This window comes from Neovison vison, chromosome 8 (genome assembly GCF_020171115.1).
Source record: "Neovison vison isolate M4711 chromosome 8, ASM_NN_V1, whole genome shotgun sequence".
NCBI classification, from domain to species: domain Eukaryota; kingdom Metazoa; phylum Chordata; class Mammalia; order Carnivora; family Mustelidae; genus Neogale; species Neogale vison.
In genome coordinates, this window is record NC_058098.1 from 24,740,740 (window position 1) to 24,761,493 (window position 20,754).

Below are 20,754 nucleotides of genomic sequence, written 5' to 3' on the forward strand. Positions count from 1 at the left end.
TTAACCACTGAGCTACCTGGGCATCCCACCTTCCCTACCGTCTTAAGTGAGACTCTCCCTCTTACCATTGCTGAGAGAATCTGCGCTCCCAGGACTGTGCTGCCTGGAGACCAACTCGCTCCCTGTCTTCCTCATCTCTGTGTTTTCGTTACATCGTCTTTTCCAGTAGTTGAGTTCTTCGCGATCAGATTCCTGACAGCGCCGCAGAACTGCCATGGAGCGCCTTGTCTTCTCTACCATTTCCATAATGCAATTCAGAGCCTAAGCCAGAGAGGAAATCAAGTAGAAGTAAGATTAGGACTTTCAAATAACCTTGAAATACTGAAAATTAAGGACTGGTAATCTATAAAGAATGAAGGCTTCAGTATCTTACAGATTTAGCAATATCAAGCCTACATAAGAAAGCCATGCTTAACAGCTTCTTTTTACTTATTTATTTAATTGGGGGGTGGGGGGTGGGGAGAATCCTAAGCAGGCTCCCTGCCCAGCACAGCCCCAGCACGAGGCTCGGTATCACAACCCTGATATCATGACCAGAGGCAAAATCAAAATCAAGAAAGGGACACTTAACTGAGTCACCCCTGCACCCCTTAACAGCTTTTAAACAGCTTGTGTTTCCTTTCTGTCTCTCTGTCAAATAAATAAAAATCTTGAAAAAAATATATATATATGCAAAAATTTTTTTAAATTTCAAAGTAACACTTTTTGGATTCTTCCAGTTGAAGAAGCCAGAGTCTTTCATCACAATATAGTCCTTTCAACACTATGGTGAAACCACCCTCTCATCTGTTTTTGGAGAAGCACCATTTATTTGTATACACACTAGATTCTGTGATAAGCACCTTACATATTATAACCATTCTGGTGTGAATTTATTATTATTTTTTTTAAGATTATATTTATTTGACAGAGAGGGACAGTGAGAGAGGGAACACAAGCAGGGGACACAGGAGAGGGAGACCGACATGGGGCTCAATCCCAGGACTCTGGGACCATGACCTGAGCTAAAGCAGATGCTTAACAGCTAAGCCATCCAGATGTCCCTGTTGTGAATTTAAGTAATACCGTTTTCTTTTTTTAAGATATAAAAATTAAGGCTAGAAACGGTAAAAACAACTTGCCCATCACGCACGGGTAGGAAGTGGCAACGCTGGGACCTGAACTCACAAACCTGTTTTTAATCATTATCCTTTATGATTTCGCTTGGTCATATCCTGAAGTGATTACCCCACTACAAAGGTTTAGGAGTTACTCTTAGCTCTCTAGCTAGGGGAGTACCAGATAAATCAAGTTTATTTATTTTTTTATTATTATTATTTTTAAAATAAGCTCTACACCCAACATGGGACTTGAGGGGCTTGAACTCACAACCCTGAAATCGAGTTGCATGCTCTACTGACTGAGCAAGCCAGGCACCCTGATAAATCAACTTTTTACTGCAGAGACACTGTGGCTCTGGTTAAGTTCACTTCTTCAGGCTTATATACTCCATTATTATTGGTAATATTAAGAATTAAATGTAATAGGAAATTATACACCGTTAAGAGTCGTACATGATCAAGATGTTTCCATTCATCAGCCCATTCTCTTTCTGTCAAACGGTGGTCTACCAACTCATCTTGATAGCCTCCATTTAGACCTATTAGAAATTAGAGATTAAATTTGATGATAGAGGGAAGAACTCAATAAACAAAATTAACAAAATTCTACCAAGTAAGTACACACAATCCATACCAACTATGAGCACACTACTAGGGCAATGATTTACAATGGTGTGTGGAACCCACAAAATGACATAAAGCCACCATTAACGACAAAAAATCACATTTAGAATACATAAAAAATCTGACAATCAATTATGAAAGACAAACAGCCCAAAAGAAAAACAGGCAAAAGAAACAAACACGTAAACCAGACAGAAAAGCACAGATGGCCCATAAACACATGAAGACATTCAAAGTTATAAGCAGTCACAATGCAAATAAAATCGTCACTAAGATAGCATTCCATATCCATACACTGAGAAAAATTAAACTGTCAGGTAATACTAATGTTGGCAAGGATGCAGCACAATGCAAATAAATACTTAATTAGAATGGGTACAGTACAAACACTTGGAAACAACTTTGTATTACCAAAAAAATATGTATATTTTTAAGTAAGCTCTATGCTCAGCACGGGGCTTGAATTCACAACCCTCAGGATTAAGAGCTGCATGTTCTACCGACTAAGCCAAGCCAACCAGGCACCTCCCACAAAATTATTTTTTGTATGGTTTTAATTTATAATGAAATTTGTAAGAATTGCAATGACTGTGTGGATCAAGGGTATACTCAATTAAGAGCTGTCCACTATTTTGAAAAATCCTGTCACATATGACATCACTGCTCAAAGTCTTGAAATCATTAGTATAACACAGCTGTTACCAGTCTAAATTTGTAGGTGTTGTATTAATAGTGATCCAGTATCTCTGTAAGCACCTGCTTATTTTATTATATCTTTTTGTGAAGTCATGCCTAAGCACTAACGTATTTTAATAATTTCTTATATATTATCCTCATGGGTCTAAGACAGGATACAGTATCTCTAACTTTCATTTCAGGAGAGCAAAGAGAAGGGGCTGCAATGTATTTGTTTAAAAAGGGGAAGGGAGTAAATGGCTTGGTAAGAATTGAGAACTAGGGCATATGAGTTGAAGAGGACTAGGGAAAATGAAAAGAATCTGTAACCAGCCCAGAAGACAAATGGTTAAACCTAAAACAAACCATGAAGAAGAGTACTGAAGATCTTTCACATAGAACATTTCAAGATTTATTAAAAAAAAAAAAAAAAAGTTCTTCTAGAATTGTTAGAAATTAAAGGAAAATCTGACCACAATGCAGTTACAGCTAGATTTCAGCACATTTCTTTCTCAAAAAGTAATGGATCAAACTAGTTAAAAAGTATGTTTGAATACAGAAGAAATCAACAGAAAGCCCTGCGTTTAACAGAAAAAGAAGGACATAGGAGAAAAGGGTTTGGACTATATAGAACAGCTGCAAAGGGAGGCGCCAAAGGATATCAGCAATGTTGCCAAGCTTTGGGCATCAGATAGCTGGGTCAGAATCTTGTCTCTAGCACTCACTCTAGCTATGAGATTTTGGCCACAGTTCCTTTACCTCTCATCTCTAAAAAAGGGCTAACAACTGCATGGGACTGTGAGGACTGCACGAGGTAAGGTCCGTATGATGGGCATATATTGCAATCTAAGCAATACCTATAAAAGCTGGCAGCTGAGACTATGGTCATGGCCCTCGCTATTCAGCTACCGCTGCATGAAGCCAGAGTCCTACTATGATATGATACAGAGGATACAGGCCTCTGAAAGGTGCTAGCGAGCTGAGCTGAGCCTAAGTCCAAATAGGGACAAGCAAATGTGCTGCAATTTTTTTACTCCATGGGGTACCCCACAAATGAAATGCAGGGAAAGCTCTGGAAGTTAGTAGCCCTTTGGTTCTCTGCTCTGACACCTTTTCAGCAGTTACTCCAAGGAAACCTTCTATAGTAAACTTATATATATGAGGACATGACAATAAGCTTTGTTCAAAACTGATCTTGGGTAATATTTGTTTTTTGCTTCTTCCTAAATTTAATGGTTGCTGAGAATGCATATGCCAGGCATTCCAAATATAACAATGACCCAGCACAAGTGGCAGTATCATCTCCATTTTAGAAACTAATAACCCGAGGCTCAGAGAACCTAAGCAACTTGTGTAAGATCGCACAGCCAACCAGGATGCAGACCCAAGATTTAAATTGAGATATGCCTCACCTCCTGACTTAACTATCCATGCACTCTCACTTTCAAGACCACATATTTTCTATCTTTGTTTAATTTTAAGAACACTTTACTCTGAAATAAATCCAGATTTACAGACAAATTGCAAAAACAGTATAACAAATTCTCATATATCCTTCATCCAGATTTCCAAAACCCTAATATTTTAGCTCATTTGTTTCAACATTCTCTAGTTTTTTGCACCCTGAGAATAAATGATACCTCTTCATTCTTAAATATTTCATTATGTATTTCCTAAAATGTATTTAATCCCAGTTCTACCGTTAAGGATAATAGCAACAAGGTCACAACAACTCTAATATTCTTTGTTATGTACAATACTGTTTTATCTTTTCAGTGGAAAAAAGCAACGATTGTATCATTTTGCTTTATAACTGTGAGCAGGATAGAAACCCAAAGATTCCATGTGAATTTAAAGCATTACCACACTGCTCAAGTCACTTACTAAGACTGTGGTGTCTCTCACGAACTTCACGGTGTTCTAGCATCTTGTTGGGCTCACGATACAGGTGTGAAGTTGCAATATCTTCTAAGGTATAGTGCTGGAGAGGTGGAGGAGTAGGATGGAACTGGCCCCCAGGATTCATGAGGGGCACAGGGAGGGCAGGACTGTGCCGGGGAGCAGGGCTGATGGTGCACACTCTCTTGGCGGGAGGCTCGGGAGGAATTGTGTCTCTTTCAAAACTGTTCTCTTCCCTCCTGTAGAAGAACGAAAGGATGTATCTGAGCCCATCAACAACTGTTCATGCAAAAATGTCTTAAGCACCGTTTTGTGTTATGTATAGTCCTGTGCACTTTCACAAACAGGAAGATAATAAAGAAAGGTGTGACATAAGGCATGAATGGAAATTTCTCCAGGGGCCAGGCAGATAAACTGTGATTTATTCCAGCATGAAAAGAGAGGTTATCAGGCAGAAACACCTCAACCTCATGAAGCAAAGTAGAGATTATAGCATTTTCTTAAGTGGTAGGATACAGAGGATTATGAGCTCAACTATGTTCAGAAACGTTTCGAGGTCCAATTTGCTGCTCTGGACATCCATTTTTTGGAAAGAAACAATTCTTCACATGGGAGGAAAATGGTTCACATAATACAGTTGTGAATCAGTACAGTTTCCAGTCATTTTGCTTCAATTTTCACAATGCATTAAATTTTCCACTGTGTTAAAATATTACTTCCTTAGATAACACTTTCAGACACTCATAGTGGAATTTCCAGAATAAATTAATACAATTTCAATCATCAAAATAAAGGGGATTCATTAGCAAGCATCAATTATTAATTGTTATACTTTATTATTAGATTTCACACATCAGAAAAAAATGCCTTGGTCTTTTTTTTCTTTTTTCTTTTCTTTTTTTTTTTTTTTTAAAGATTTTATTTATTTATTTGACAGAGAGCGATCACAAGTAGGCAGAGAAGCGGGGGGGGCGGGGAAGCAGGCTCCCCACTGAGCAGAGAGTCCGATGCGGGGCTCGATCCCAGGACCCTGAGATCATGACCTGAGCCGAAGGCAGGGCGCCCCTTCTTTCTTTTTTCTTATAGATTTTATTTATTCATTTGACAGAGAGAGATAGCGAGAGAGAGAGAGAGCAGAGAGAGCAGGAGCAGCAGGCAGAGGGAGAGGGAGAAGCAGGCTCCCTGCTGGGCAAGAAGCCTGAGGCGGGGATGATCCCAGGACCCTGGGATCATGATCTGAGCTGAAGGCAGCCGCTCAACCGACTGAGCCCCCTCAGGGGACCCAGACTGTATTTCTTATGGTTCTGGAGCAGTGGACCCATAGAATGCCTTCCAGTGGAGTTTCTCAGCCAGGGTGTACATAGTCATCTGAAGTTTTTGAAAAATACTTGTGTCTGGAAGCTACACTTACAGATTTGAGAAACATTCTGCTATCAGACGTTGGGACAAAGCAAAACTAACCCTAGAAATTCTGCATCCATTCCTACATATAATCGCAGTAATCAAATTCTTTCTTTTGCAAGCAAAGGGGAAGCTCAAGGTAATTCTAGAAAAGCAAGGACAACAAAGCACTTCTCTGCTCACCTTTCTGGACTGGGCCTCTTTCCGTTTCCATGCACTTCCATGAGCAGCTCAGAAGAATCAGCAGGCGATGCAATACTTGTGTTGAGCAGAAGGTGTTCATGCTGAGCCAGGTACTGGGATGGGGTCTGCTTGGCGGCTCGGGCGCAGTGCAGCAGTTCCCGCTGCAGCAGGGGCAGATTGGCCTTGAAAAGAAGAGGCAGGGGCTGGAAGGCAGTTTTCCAGGTGTTGGGCCCTACACCACAGGGCTCAGCACCTGAAAAGGCTTTAACAAATAAGATAAAACAAGACAAAACCGCTTCTCTCCTTGTCAGCATGATTTTTATATACCTATGAGTAAAGTGACATCTCCAATACTGAACTTGAACTATTGATTAACTTGTCTTTTTCCCCCACAAGGTGTAAAGCCCCTAAAGGGGAAAACGGGGCTTTGTTTACCTTTGTGACCTAGTACAGAATCAAAGCTCAATGAGGGGTTGTTGAACAGAGTAAGTTAAAAATTTATATATTTGGGGGGCAACGACGGGCTGACTCGGTTGGCAGAGCATGCAACTCCTGATCTCAGGGTCAAGAGTTCAAGACTGATGGTGGATGTGGAACCAACTTTAAAAAAAAAAAAAAAAAAAGTTTAAATATGTATTTCTGAAGAGGTCAGTTAGAGAATCAGTACTATCTACACAGGGGTAGGAGGAATTTTCTCTTTCCTCTATCACTAAGTCCTGGTTTCTCTCTTTAAAATCCAACCCAACACTGATAGCACCGGCCAACCTTCCTTTCTCTCTTTAAAATCCAACCCAACACTGATAGCACCGGCCAACCTTCCTTTCATGTTCTCTGTGACGGTGATCAGGGAACTCTGGAAGCAGTAATTATTCTGGCATGGTAGGAAATGGGGTTTTAAACAAAGTATTGGGAGTGATGGAAATGGAGGCAATGAGCATCAGATTGAGAACCTGAGTATGCACAGGTGACCCATGGGCAAAATCTATTTCTTAGTGTGGCACCCTAGGTGGATAGGTTTTCTTATTTTGTAAAAGGATAATTAACTATATACTGATTATACTTTCTTCTCAAACTCAGAAAAACTTTAATGGGGACAAATCATATAAAAAACCCTATACATCTATAAACTTCACTCTAAGTCCCTCATATGTAAAATGTACTTTTCCTATATTCCTTTTATTAAAAGAAAATTATATTATTATATATTATTATTATAATTTTCTCCCCAAATGTAGTAATAATTCAGATTGAGCCCATAACAGAAGTCTTCATCTCAAGGAACAGATGAACAAATAAAAGGAGAATTTTAATAGATGCAAATAGTCACTCCTTCACCAAGGGTTAATTTAGCAGGCAACAGAATTAGTCACTGTTTTAAAGCAGAAATAAATTGACAAAATCCAAATGTTAGCTAAAGAGCTGCCATAACAACCTACCTCATGCTGTTTTCCAAAATAACAGAGTTAAGAATAGGGAATTTGACAATATAAAACACTTTTTAAGTCTGTTCTATAACCTCAATCTTGTAGCAACTATATAAAAAAAAATATATATATATATATAATAAAAATAAAATCAAAACAAAACAAAACACCATGTCAGATCTTTGTATCGGTGACATGTGTGTGCCCTTTGATGAATTTTTTAAAATGTTAAATCCTTTTTTCAAAGATTTTTATTTATTTGACAGAGAGAGATCACAAGTAGACAGAGAGGGAAGCAGGCTCCCTGAGCAGAGAGCCTGATGCAGGGCTCAATACTAGGACCCTGAGATCATAACCTGAGATCATGAGCCGAAGGCGAAGGCAGAGGCTTAATCCACTGAGACACCCAGGCGCCCCTAATTATTTCCTATTAACAAAAATTTCACAAATCTTTCTTGGTTCTATAGTCTTAAGGGGGATAATTATCTATTAGCTCTGACATAGAGCAAAGACATCAAGATAGAACCAGCACAGCTGTTTTAGGGCGGCACTACAGACTGCTCTGAGAGGCAAGGCTTCAATCCTATCAGAACAGAGGCACACGATGCCTGGGCACCTGACACCTACAAATTTCCTGTTTATTTGCTACACTCTAATTTTAAATCTTTCTTTCTTTCTTTCTTTTTTTTTTGGTGAGAGAGAGACAGTGTGCAAGCAGGGGGAGAAACAAAGGAAGGGGAAAAGAAGCAGACTCCCTTTTGAGTGGTGAATGAACCCAAAATGGGGCTTGATCTCAGGACCCCAACATCAAAACCTGAGCTGAAATCAAGAGTCGTCCAATTGACTGAGCCACCCAGGCACCCCTAATCTAATTTTAAAAGATTTAGGGATGCCTAGGTGGTTCAGTTGGTTGAGCGTCTGCCTTCAGCTCGGGTCAAAATCCCAGGGTCCTGGGAGCGTTGAGCTCTTTGCTCAGCAGGGAGCCTGCTTCTCCCTCTGCCTGCAGCTCCCCTTGCTTGTACTCTTACTCTCTGGCAAATAAATAAAATCTTTATAAAATAATAATTTTACAATACTTTAAAAAAGATTTAAGAAACTAATTATCATACTTTAGTAACATGACGCATCTTTTTGATGCATATGTACACACACACACGGTTTTTCTTTAAGATTTTTTGATTTGAGAGAGTGTGCATGAGTAGGGTAGAGGGGAGGAAGGAGAGGGAGAAGCAGACTCCCTGCTGAGCAGGGAGCCCAACGAAGGGCTCAACCCCAGCCCGAGATCACGACCTGATCCAAAGGGCAGATGCTTAACTGACTGAACCTCCCTCCCAAGCGCCCCACTGTTAGATATTTTTAAAAGATTTTATTTTTAAGTAATCTCTACACCCAAAACATGGGGCTTGAACCCACAACCTCAAGATCCAGAGCTGCATGCTCCCCCAACGGAACAGCCAGGTGCCCCTACGCTATTATATTTTTTAGGAAGTGAAGGTAAAAGCAGGTAAAGGGGGTATATTTTATGGCCAGATGTTTTAGGTGTTGAGTCAAGAGGCAAAACTGAAGATATTATGTGGGTAACTCATATGTAAGAGAGAAAACAAATTTCTACACTGTGTTGACAAAAGCTGAACAACATAAACCACAGAATGTAATTTTTGTAACATTAGTCTACTGCTACTAAAAAGAATGGAATTCATTTTGTTGGGGGATTGAAGATAAAACATTTACATTAACTGGGGCTCAGAGTTGTGTTCCCTATCACAAACTGATTATAAATGTTCATTTATTAAAACTATTCTTTTTTAAAAAAGATTTTATTTATTTATTTGGCAGAAAGAGATCACAAGTAGGCAGAAGGTCAGGCAGAAAGAGAGGGGGAAGCAGGCTACTCACTGGGCAGAAAGCCCAATGCAGAGTTCAATCCCAGGACCCTGAGATCATCACCTGAGCCGTAAAGACAGAGGCTTAACCCACTGAGACACCCAGGTGCCCTATTAAAACTATTTTTCTTAGGGCACGTGGCTGGCTCAGTCAGGAGACCATCTGATCTTGACCTCAGGATGGTGAGTTTAAGTTCTACCTTGGGCATAGAGTTTAAAAACATTCTCCTCTCCGGAGCTATATGCAGTAAGCTGGCTTTGGGTCACAGGTTTCCAAACTATGCTTGGTCTAGAGCACACTGGTATCTGACTCTTGTCTTTCACCGCCTTTTAGTTACTTTGTATCTTGGTAAATTATTGATAGGAGTGCAAAATACTTGTTATCTATGGATATGCATATTATGTCCAGTAGAGATTAAACTGACTTCCTTTGCCCACTCTATAGAAGCCAGTTTTACTTCTGTTTGCACATTCATATTAATAATCCTGACCTGGAGGGCACCTGGGTGGCTCAGCTGGTTCAGTTCAGGTCATGATCTCGGAGTCCTAGGACTGAGCCCTGCATTGGGCTCCCTGCTCAACAGGGAGTCTGCTTCTCTCTTTCCCTTCTGCAGCCACCCCTACCTGCCGCTTGACCTCTCTGCTGCTCTTTCTCTAATAAATAAACAAACATTAAAAATAAATAAACAGATTTTAAAAATTTCCTTTTTTAAAGATTTTTATTTATTTATTTGACAGATAGAGATCACAAGTAGGCGGAGAGAGAGAAGGGAAGCAGGCTCCCCGCCCAGCAGAAAGCCCAATGTGGGACTTGATCCTGGGACTGTGGCTTCATGACCTGAGCTGAAAGCAGAGGCTTTAACCCACTGAGTCACCCAGGTGCCCCTAGATATAAATTTAATACTACCTTATTTGTCAGAGAGATGTAACAAGTCTGAACAATGTCTCCCAAAACTTATGTTCTAGGGAACACAAATTCTAGAGGATGTGATCAGAAGCTAGTCTAACTGCTGTTGGGGAGACAGCAACACTGCCTTCCCACATGTTTTCTGTCCTCAGGTCAAGTGGGAATTCTAAGTCCTCTCCTTTGTCTGATAGCCTCCTCTCAGAAAATACACACACGCTTCAACCTCTGGCCACGAACAGAAGATTTAGTGTCCAGTTATTTTCTCTGCTAAGAGCCCAGTTTCCACAGCATCCCCACACTCACCTCCAGCCCAATCATTTACTACCCCCACCTATTCCTGTGTTACCAGCAGTGGCCACATATGGACCACAAAAAGCTAAAGGCTTTTGCAATTCTCATCTCACCACATGTAAGTAAGGCTTATTATCTACGGCTCACTCACGTTTCTCTAGCAGACTGAAATAAAATAAAGATATGAAAATACAGTAAGCCACCCTGGGATCACAGAACAGGGATCAGCAGCAGATCTTGAGGAAAAGCTAAACATAAATTACATTCAGTAATTATCTCGTAACAATTACCTTGAGGAATGGAATCACAAAAGGACGAAGAGGAAAGTTTGTCGCCTCTTGGAGCTTGCAATGGAATTCTTCAATCGTTACTGTTGAATTCTGAAAAGATAAATCACACTGTCAACTTGTAAAACTGGATACTGTCCCGCCAGTATAAATCTAATTATGCTAAACCATTTTAAATCAAGGAAATGGGTAATTCCAAGAACACTACTGTAAACTCAGATCCTTCCCAAAGGTTAATCAAATTCTGTCTCCTTTATGAAGAAATCTGGCCTCATTAATTTTCTTTTCTCCAGTACCCCAAAACTAAATTCTCTTCTGCATTCAGCAGCAGCCCAGGGAGCAGAATAGGCTATTCCCTTCCTCTCTATTCCTGCATGAGGAGAGGCACTCAGGTCCCTTGTATTAAGGAGTTCAGGGCAAGTTACTTCAGGTCCAAAAAACTAACCCTACAAAGATCCCAGATGGAACAATCCTGAATGAGTCTAGGGTATCAACTTCTTATGAAGTTCACTTCTTCATTGGTTCTGCCCTCCTGCTAGCAGCAGTTTCCTAAATTCCCTAAATAGAAGTTTAAAAGAACCAAACAAAGAACAATAGGTACCTTCTACCTTCAAACCATCTGCTTGCATATTAAGAGTACCCCAAAAGAGACAAACTCCATACTGGGAAGATTTTAGTTTGCAGTAACGTTATTAGCACTTCCCTAAGGATTTTTTCAAAAGTGTAGGTTTTTTTTTTAAAGTAGGGTCCATGCCCAGTGTTGGCAGCTGAACTCACAACACGGAGATCAAGACTTAATACAGAGGGCATCTGGGTGGCTCAGTGGGTTAAGTCGCTGCCTTCGGCTCAGGTCATGATCCCAGGGTCCTGGGATTGAGTCACGCATCGGGCTCTCTGCTCAGCAGGGAGCCTGCTCTCTCCATCTGCCTCTCCATCTACTTGTGATCTCTCTCTATAAAATAAATAAATAAAATCTTTAAAAAAAAAAAAGACTTAATACAGAGATCAAGAGCTGGACACTTAACTAAACCACCCCTGCACCCCAACAAAAGCCTAGCTTTAAATAAGATTCTCAGGGGCACCTGGGTGACTCAGTCGTTGGGCATCTGCCTTTGACTCAGGTCATGATCCCAGGGTCCTGGGATCGGGCCCCCATGTTGGCTCCCTGCTAAGTGGGAAGCCTGCCTCTCCCTCCCGGGCTTCCCCTGTTTGTGTTCCCTCTCTTCCTGCCTCTCTCTGTGTCAAATAAATAAATAAATAAAATCTTAAAAAAAAAAAAAAAAAAGATTCTCAGCTACTTTGCTACGGGGAATGTATAAATAAAAATACTTTCATCAGGGCGCCTGGGTGGCTCAGTGGGTAAGCCGCTGCCTTCGGCTCAGGTCATGATCTCAGGGTCCTGGGATCGAGTCCCACATCGGGCTCTCTGCTCAGCAGGGGGCCTGCTTCCCTTCCTCTCTATCTGCCTGCTTCTCTGCCTACTTGTGATCTCTGTCAAATAAATAAATAAAATCTTTAAAAAAATACTTTCATCAAAGTTCACTAAATATTTTAATCCGAATTCCTTAAAATACAGTATAATAACAAGTTAAAAACAAAACTGAGCACTGGGGCACCTGGGTGGTGCAGTGGGTTAAAGCCTCTGCCTCTCTGCCTGCTTGTGATCTCTGTCAAATGAATAAATAAAATCTTTAAAAAAAAAAAAAAAACTATGTTAAAAAAAAACAAAAAAAAAAAACAAAAAAAACCCCTGCACCATTAATCTGAATTCTTGCTTCCCCGAAAAAACAACAAGCAACTCTACGGACTTATTTATATTTTTAAGACTTTTATTTATTTGACAGAGAGAGGTCACAAGTAGGCAGAGAGAAAGGCAGAAAGAGGGGGTAAGCAGGCTCCCTGTTGAGCAAAGCCCAATGTGGGGCTTGATCCCAGGACCTTGAGATTATGACCTAAGCCGAAGGCAGAGGCTTTAACCCCCTGAGCCACCCAGGTACCCTCTAGGGATTTATTTTTATTTTTATAAAATTATCGAAAGTTCAAAGCTGCAGTAAGAACCACATAAATTATTTATCAGTACAATACTGCTTTATTATTTTTTTTAAGATTTTATTTATTTGAGAGAGAGAGAGAGACATCACAAGTAGGCAGAGAGGCAGGCAGAGAGGAAGAAGCAGGCTCCCCACAAAGCAGAGAGCCCAATGCGGACTCAATTCCAGGACCCTGGGACCATGACTTGAGCTGAAAGCAGAGGCTTTAACCCAACTGAGCCACTCAGGAGCCCTACAATACTGCTTCTTAACAATAAGGAGTATAAAGCATATAGGTCGACTACCAGTAAACTGCATTTAAAATTTATGGTAGAGGAGTGCCTGGATGGTATAGTCAGTTAAGCATCTGACTCTTGGTGTCGGCTGGGTCATGATCTTGGGAGTCATGGCATCAAGCCGTGTGCTGCACTTGGCATGAGTCTGCTTAAGACTCTCCTTTTAAAATAAATCTTACAAAAAAAAAATATGGTACAGTCATGTATTAGTACATTAAGGAAGGGGGGACAGATTTGTATGCATTAATCAGGAAAGGTGTCCATAACATACTGTTAAATGAAAAACCAGAAAAAGAACAATATGCTTTCCTATAAGCCATTTATGAAAATAACACACACACATTTATATGTTGTTGTTGTTTTTAAAAGACTAATTTTATTTGGCAAGAGAGAGTACAAGCAGGAGGAGTGGCAAGGAGAGGGAGAGGGAGATGCAGGCTCCCCACTGAGCAGGGAGCCCAACGTGGGGCTAGATCCAGGACCCTAGGATCATGACCTTGCTGAAGGCAGATATGCAACTGACTGTGCCACCCAGGCGCCCCTATATGGGCTTTATAAGTGCCTGGAAAGAAAATTACAACAGCAATTATTTCTGGATATGAAATTATGTTGGATTACCCAAATATATCATATTAATATTCAGTAAAAAATAGAAATATTTCCCTTTAGGGAAAAAGTGTATCAATTTAATCATGCTAAATGAAAATATTTGAAGTATACGTCATTCGACACTAAGAGAATTTATTTTTTAGAAGACTTATTTATGAGAAAGAGAGAGAGAGAGAGAGAGTGTGTGTGTGTGTGTGTGTGAGCTGGGGGGCAGTGGGGCAGAAGGAGAGGGGAAGCCGACTCCCCACTGAGTGCAGAGCACCGTGCAGATGGATTTCACAACCCTGACATCATGACCTGAGCACAAAGGGTCGGAAGCTTAACAGACTGAGCCACTCAGGTGCCTGCCACACACCAAGATTCTTTTAAAATTTAACTCATTCTGTTTTAAGTACATGACATTTCTACAATGCAACCAAAGGTATGGCTAATCAGGTATAAAAAGAACATTCTTTTCCTACTGCATGGAGTGCAATCAGGCCGCTAAAAGTAGACACAAATAGAGTAAATATATGAAAAAGATTGTATGACTGATTTTTAAAATTGCTTGTGGATGGGAAAGGGAAAGAATGAGCTGTGTGGTCAGATGAACAGTGACTAAGGCCACAGAAACTGACTCAGGACTATACATATAGTAGATGCAGGACAATCCTCTGCGAAGAATGGTAAGCCACTGTTCCATTATCTTTCCCTCTCCTTCAGTCATTTATAAGAGCATGGTTTATCTTGGTTTTTTTTTTTTTTTTTAAAAGGTTTTGTTTGACAGAGAAAGAGAGCACAAGTAGGCAGAGTGGCAGGGAGAGGGACTGAGTAAGGTGCCCAGTGCAGGACTCAATCCCAGGACCTTGGGATCATGACCTGAGTCAAAGGCCGATGCTTAACCGACTGAGTCATCCAGGCATCCCAGCATGGTTTTTTTTTTTTTTTTAAACTCCCGGTGTAGCAGGAAAACAGACAAGCCAGTAGTCTCCTGCTCACAGATTGATACATATGTGAGCGGGAGACTACTGGCACACAGAGAAGACATGCCTGAATCAGACTTAGGGGAACAAGAAGTGTCCACCCTAAGAAGTGAAAATGTAGCCCTGGAAAAGATGCTTCTCACAGAGGAAAGAATGTAAAATGTCAGGGAAATCTGGTCTCTGGATCACAAGGGCAAGACCTAAGGTGGTCTTAGAAGACAACGGGTATAGATAGGCCACTAAGTAACATTTATCTTTTAAAATTCTGAGATAAAGGGGCGCCTGGGTGGGTCAGTGGGTTGAGCCGCTGCCTTTGGCTCAGGTCATGATCTCAGGGTCCTGGGATCGAGTCCCACATCGGGTTCTCTGCTCAGTGGGGAGCCTGCTTCCCTCTCTCTCTCTGCCTGCCTCTCCATCTACTTGTGATTTCTGTCAAATAAATAAAATCTTTAAAAAAAAAATTCTGAGATAAATACCACCACAGGAAGTTGTAAAAACAACAGAGAGGTTCCCCACTGGTTACATTTTCTGTACCTGAAATGGATTATCACGGAGGGAAAAACACTGGTGGAATGTGTATATAATTCTCTGTCACTTTAGTGTACGTTGTGTATTCCATGTAATCATCATGGCAGTCAAGATACAGAAGTGTAGAGAGGCGCCTGAGTGGCTCAACTGGCTAAGTGTCCGCCTTCGGCTCAGGTTGTGATCCCAGCCTCCTGGGACTGAGCCCGGCATCCGGCTCTCTGCTTAGCAGGTAGTCTGCTTCTCCCTCTCCCTCTGCTATTCCTCCTGCTCCCCTGCTTGTGCTCTCACTCACTTTCTCTCAAATAAATAATTACTTAAAAAGATACGAAGTGTTGACACCTTGTCTGCCTTTATGCTGCCTGGTTTAGAATATAATTGTCTTAAATACTTCCTTTACACACACACACACCCACACACACACCCACACACACACATCCCACATCACAGACAATGTCGTAAATTTGCTTCAACCACCACAGTTCAGGAAACTCAAGAAGGAAAATCGACCGTACTGACTTTTGTTTTTGCTCTTTCCACTTATCCTTCATCTACTGTGATTATTTCAAGATTGCTTCTTTTCGGGAGCCTGGGTGGCTTGGTCAGTTAAGCTGCTGCCTTCTGCTCAGGTCATAATCCCAGGGTCCTGGATTCGAGTCCCACATTGGACTCCTTGCTCAGCACGGAGCCTGCTTCTCCCTCTGCCTGTCACTCCCCTTACTTGTGCTCTCTCACAAATTTGAAAAACTTAAAAAAAAAAAAAAAGATTGCTTCTTTTTTCATTTTCTTTCTACTTCAGGATCTTCTTTAAGCCACTCTTTTAGGGGAGGTCTGCTTAGACACAATATCTCTTAGTTTCATTTCAACTAAGAGTATTTTGATCACTCCAGAAGTGTACTTTTGATGTGTGTAGTATTATGCGTTGACAGTTCTTTTCTTTCAGCATTTGAAAAATGCCATTGTCACTAGAACTTTTCTTTTATAGGTTAAGAGTTTCCTTCTTGCTGCTTTCAAGATTTTGTCCTTGGTGGGGGGGGGGATCTTATTTGAGATCTGTGCTGCTTTTTTCAATCTATAGATTTAGGTTTTTGTCAAATTCCAGCAAATTCAGTCATTATTTCAGCCCTGTACTTTCTTCTGTCCTACTGTGACTCAGATCTTGTTTTATTCTTTTAGGTCCCTGAGGTTGTGTTCATTTTATTTTAAGTCCTTTTCACTCTACTGCATAGAATAGTAATTATTTTCCATTGTTTTTCCTCTCCATTTTACTGTTGAGTCCACTGCTGTTTTTATTTTTTTTTTTTAAAGATTTTATTTATTTATTTGAGAGAGAGACAGTGAGAGAGAGCATGAGCGAGGAGAAGGTCAGAGAGCGAAGCAGACTCCCCATGGAGCTGGGAGCCTGATGTGGGACTTGATCCCAGGACTCCAGGATCACGCCCTGAGCCGAAGGCAGTCGTCCAACCAACTGCGCCACCCAGGCGTCCCACACTGCTGTTTTTAATTTATCTTATTTTTGTTCTAAAATTTCCACTTATTTTTTTCTATCTTCTTTTTTTTAATCTGCAGAGCCTTTGTATTTTTTCATTTGTGTTCATAATTCTCACTGGAGCATTTTATGATGCTGTGCAAACATCTGTGTCTGCTTAGTTGATATCTGTGGATTGGCCATTTTTTGTTTTATTCCAGTTGAGATGGTCTTGGTACTTTGTATGATAAGTCATTTTCTATTGTATCCTGAACATTTTGGGCTCTATGTTTTAAGACTCTGGATCTTATCTCTGACTTCTGTCTTGGAATCCTCCTCTGATACTTGCACCACTGGAAAAAAGGAGAATCCTTTTCAGGGTATAATCCCAGGTTCCCCACTCAACCTCTATTGATTTGGAGAGGTGAAGAAAGATACATTATTGCTGGCAAGGGGTAGGAGTTTGGGTTCCCCAATGGGCCTCTGATGGGAAAGGGAAGGCTATATCCATTACTGCAGTTCTTCCTAAGGTATTGGCTGCCATAGTGCACATATTGTCTGTAAGATTTTTTTTTTTTTAAGATTTTATTCATTTATTTGACAGAGAGATTACAAGTAGGCAGAGAGGCAGGCAGAGAGAGAGAGAGGAGGAAGCAGGCTCCCTGCTGAGCAGAGAGCCTGATGCGGGACTCGATCCCAGGACCCTGAGATCATGACCTGAGCTGAAGGCAGCGGCTTAACCCACTGAGCCACCCAGGCGCCCCTTGTCTGTAAGATTTTTATCTTATCTGGCTGCTTCTTTCTTGATCCTCTGGCAGGAAAAAGGGTTTTCGTTATTGTTGTAGTTTGTGCTCTGAAGTGTTTCTGGGTTACTAGCTTTTACAGACCACAGTTCTGGATGTATCATGAAAACGGGGAACTTAGATAACTCACTGCTAAGTACTACCTTGGGTCACAACGTCACTAGCGTATCTGCTACCTTTCAGAGTCTTCATTATTTTTGTTTTCTATATAATAATAATATATTATATATTATATTATATTATATTATAGCTATATAATATAAGATTTCTTGCTCTGTCAGGAGGAATATGAAGAACTATACCTTCAAATTGTGCCTTGATATTTCATGACCATGTCATATCCAACTGAACTGATATACTGCAATTTACATAGGATTTTACAGAACATTTAGCTGGTTTCAATTTTTTTTGGGGGGGGGTCATTATAAATACTGTTGAACCAATGATCTTGGTGTACAATGATTATTTTCTTTCTTTTTTTTTTTTTTTTAAGATTTTATTTATTTATTTGACAGAGAAAGAGAGATCACAAGTAGGCGGGGGTTGGGGGTGGGAGGGGAGCAGGCTCCCCGCTGAGCAGAGAGCCTGACACAGGGCTTGATCCCAGGACCCTGAGATCATGACCTGAGCAGAAGGCAGAGGCTTAACCCACTGAGCTACCCAGGTGCCCCTACAACGATATTTTCTTAGGATGAATTTCATAGTAAGGAAATATTTAGTCAGAGAACTACCTAGTTTAAGGTACATGGAATTTGCCGAACTGCCCTCCAGAATGTGTAGTCTTCGTGGAATACGGAACATTCTCCTTTACTTTGCATTAGAAATTGAGCATGTTTGCCTCCTGGTACAGTTAGGGACTATCAACACTCTATTTGTTACATACCAGAAATATAAAATTCACACAGGTGTACTATACTCCAGGTACCTAACAGTAGTCTTTTCTTACTTGCCCAATAAAGTCTCCTCCACATGGAACAACTGTTCCATTTACATCCGCCTGCCTAAATCTTAACCATACTTTTAAAAGATTTTTATTTATTTATTTGACAGACAGAGAACACAAGTAGGCAGAGAGGCAGGCAGAGAGAGAAGGGGGATGGGGAAGCAGGCTCCCTGCCGAGCAGAGGGCCCAATGTGGGGCTCGATCCCAGGACCCTGGGATGACGACCTGAGCCGAAGGCAGAGGCTTTAACCCGCTGAGCCACTAAGGAGCCCCGAATGGGTATTATTTTAAAAAACATTTCTTTTTCTGCATCTTCTCCAAATAAATTTATAGTTTCAATAACAATTACTCTAGACATTCTGAATATTTGTGACCCCTCAAAATCTCTAGGCTGAAACCTACAATTCTCCAATGTGTTCATATTTAGAGGTGGAGCCATAGGAAGATGATTAGGTCACAAGGGCAGGGCTCATAGGAATGGCATTTGTGCCCTCACAAAAGAGACCCTGAAGGGCACCTGGGTGGCTCAGTTGATTAAGCATCTGCCTTTGGCTCAGGTCATGATCCCAAGGTCCTGGGATCAAGCCTGCATCATCAGGCTCCCTGCTCAGCGGGAAACCTGCATCTCCCTCTCCCACTCCCCTGCTTGTACTCACTCTGTCATAAAGGAAAATTTTTTTTTTTTTTTTTTTTTTTAAAAGAGATGGAGCTTGAGAGTTCTCCCTTGCTCCTTTGGCCCTGTAAGGACAAGACTGCCACCTAACAGTCAGGAGTAGGCTCTCACTGAATACAAAATCTATGGCACCACTTACTGACCTCCAGAACTATAAGGTAAATGACTATTGTTTATAACTCACCCCGTGTTTGGTATCTAACAGCCTGAACAGACTGGGTCACTAATCTTTATAAAAATGCCAGTATATGAGAGTATAAATTAGTACAACACATAGGAAAACCAATGGCCTTATATACTGAATTGGTATATAGGCATACCTTAAGAAATCCCAATTCCATTGTTCAGTGCGATGCTCGCACTGCAATTTAAGGATGCTTATAGCAACAATATCTGCAATGGTGCTGTACAGAAAAGAGTTAATACAGCAGGTTTAAAACTGATAACCTAAGAAAAGGGTGCTTATAAGACTGGGCCACTGGCTGGCACCTATGAACTTGGCTGACAGTTTCCCATAAGGATATAAAAGCAATCCCTAACCAAAAAGTTAGAAGCATCCCAGGGATGCAACAGAAGACGAATGGACAAGCAAAGTATCGACATGCACGCAATGGAGTCTTTTCAGCCATAAGAAAGTAGAAACATCTGACGAACACTACAACATGGATGAAACTTACTTTTTTTTTTTTAAAGATTTTATTTTATTTATTTGTCAGAGAGAAAGAGACAGCACAAGCACGGAGAAAACAGACAGAGGGAGAAGCAGACTCCCCTAACAGACTCCCTGATGAGCAGAAAGCTCGATTTGGGACTCTATCCCAGGACTCTGGGATCACGATCTAGGCCAAAGGCAGCTGCTTAAATGACTGAGCCACCCAGGTGCCCCAACATGGATGAACCCTGAGGACACTATGCTTGGTGAAGTCAGTCAGCTATAAAAAGACAAATACTGTATGATTCTACTTAAATGAGGTATCTACAGTAGTCAAGTATAATGTTGGTTCATGGGAACTAAGGATGTAAGAAAAGGGAGTTATTACTTAATGGCATGAAGTTTCAGTTTTGTCTGATTAGGAGCTCTTGAGGTGGATAGTAGTGATGGTTGCACAAACATGGATACACTCTTTTTTTAAAGATTTTTATTTATTTATTTGAGAGAGAGAGACAGTGAGAGCGAGCATGAGAGGCAAGAAGGTCAGAGGGAGAAGCAGACTCCCCATGGAGCTGGGAGCCTGATGCAGGACTCGATCCTGGAACTCCGGGACCATGACCTGAGCTAAAGGCGGTTGCTTAACCAACTGAGCCACCCAAGCGCCCTGGTAAAATTTTTTACATGGATTTTTACCACCTACTAATGACACCATGAGAAAAATAACCCAAGCATGGCCACTTAAAGTAGGTAATTGGCTATACCTACATATAAATACTTCTGTACTAATTTTTTTTTAATTTTTGCAAATGGGGTCCATCTTTTTTGTTTTTTAAAGATTTATTTGAGAGAGTGAAAATGAGAGAGATCACAGAGGGAGCAGGAGAAGCAGGCTCTCCAATGAGCGGAGGGCCCAATGCAAGACTCGAACCCAGAACCCTAGGATTATGACCTGAGCTGAAAGCAGCTGCTTAACCAACTGAGCCACACAGGCATCCTTATCATTTTTTCCTTCTACTCTTACATTACCTTCAACCATAGGCTCACTTAAAGTAATCTGTTGCTAGAATGGTATGACATTCTGATGTCTAAGACTTTGCTTCCAATTACATTCAAACTCAC

The 20,754-nt window shown here is 40.9% G+C and overlaps 1 protein-coding gene across 6 annotated transcripts in view; it reads right to left on the reverse strand.

Moving 5' to 3' along the window:
• The window catches only part of CBFA2T2 (CBFA2/RUNX1 partner transcriptional co-repressor 2), a 159,319-nt gene that overhangs the window by 22,900 nt on the left and 115,665 nt on the right, over window positions 1–20,754 (reverse strand). For all 6 annotated transcript variants that reach the window (XM_044263235.1, XM_044263234.1, XM_044263237.1 and 3 more), the window contains exons 4-8: window positions 10,678–10,767; window positions 5,883–6,064; window positions 4,284–4,537; window positions 1,554–1,639; window positions 66–261 (exon numbers count right to left, since the gene is read on the reverse strand). In XM_044263235.1, coding sequence (XP_044119170.1) covers window positions 66–261; window positions 1,554–1,639; window positions 4,284–4,537; window positions 5,883–6,064; window positions 10,678–10,767 — 808 coding nt within the window. The remainder of the gene's footprint in view (window positions 1–65; window positions 262–1,553; window positions 1,640–4,283; window positions 4,538–5,882; window positions 6,065–10,677; window positions 10,768–20,754) is intronic.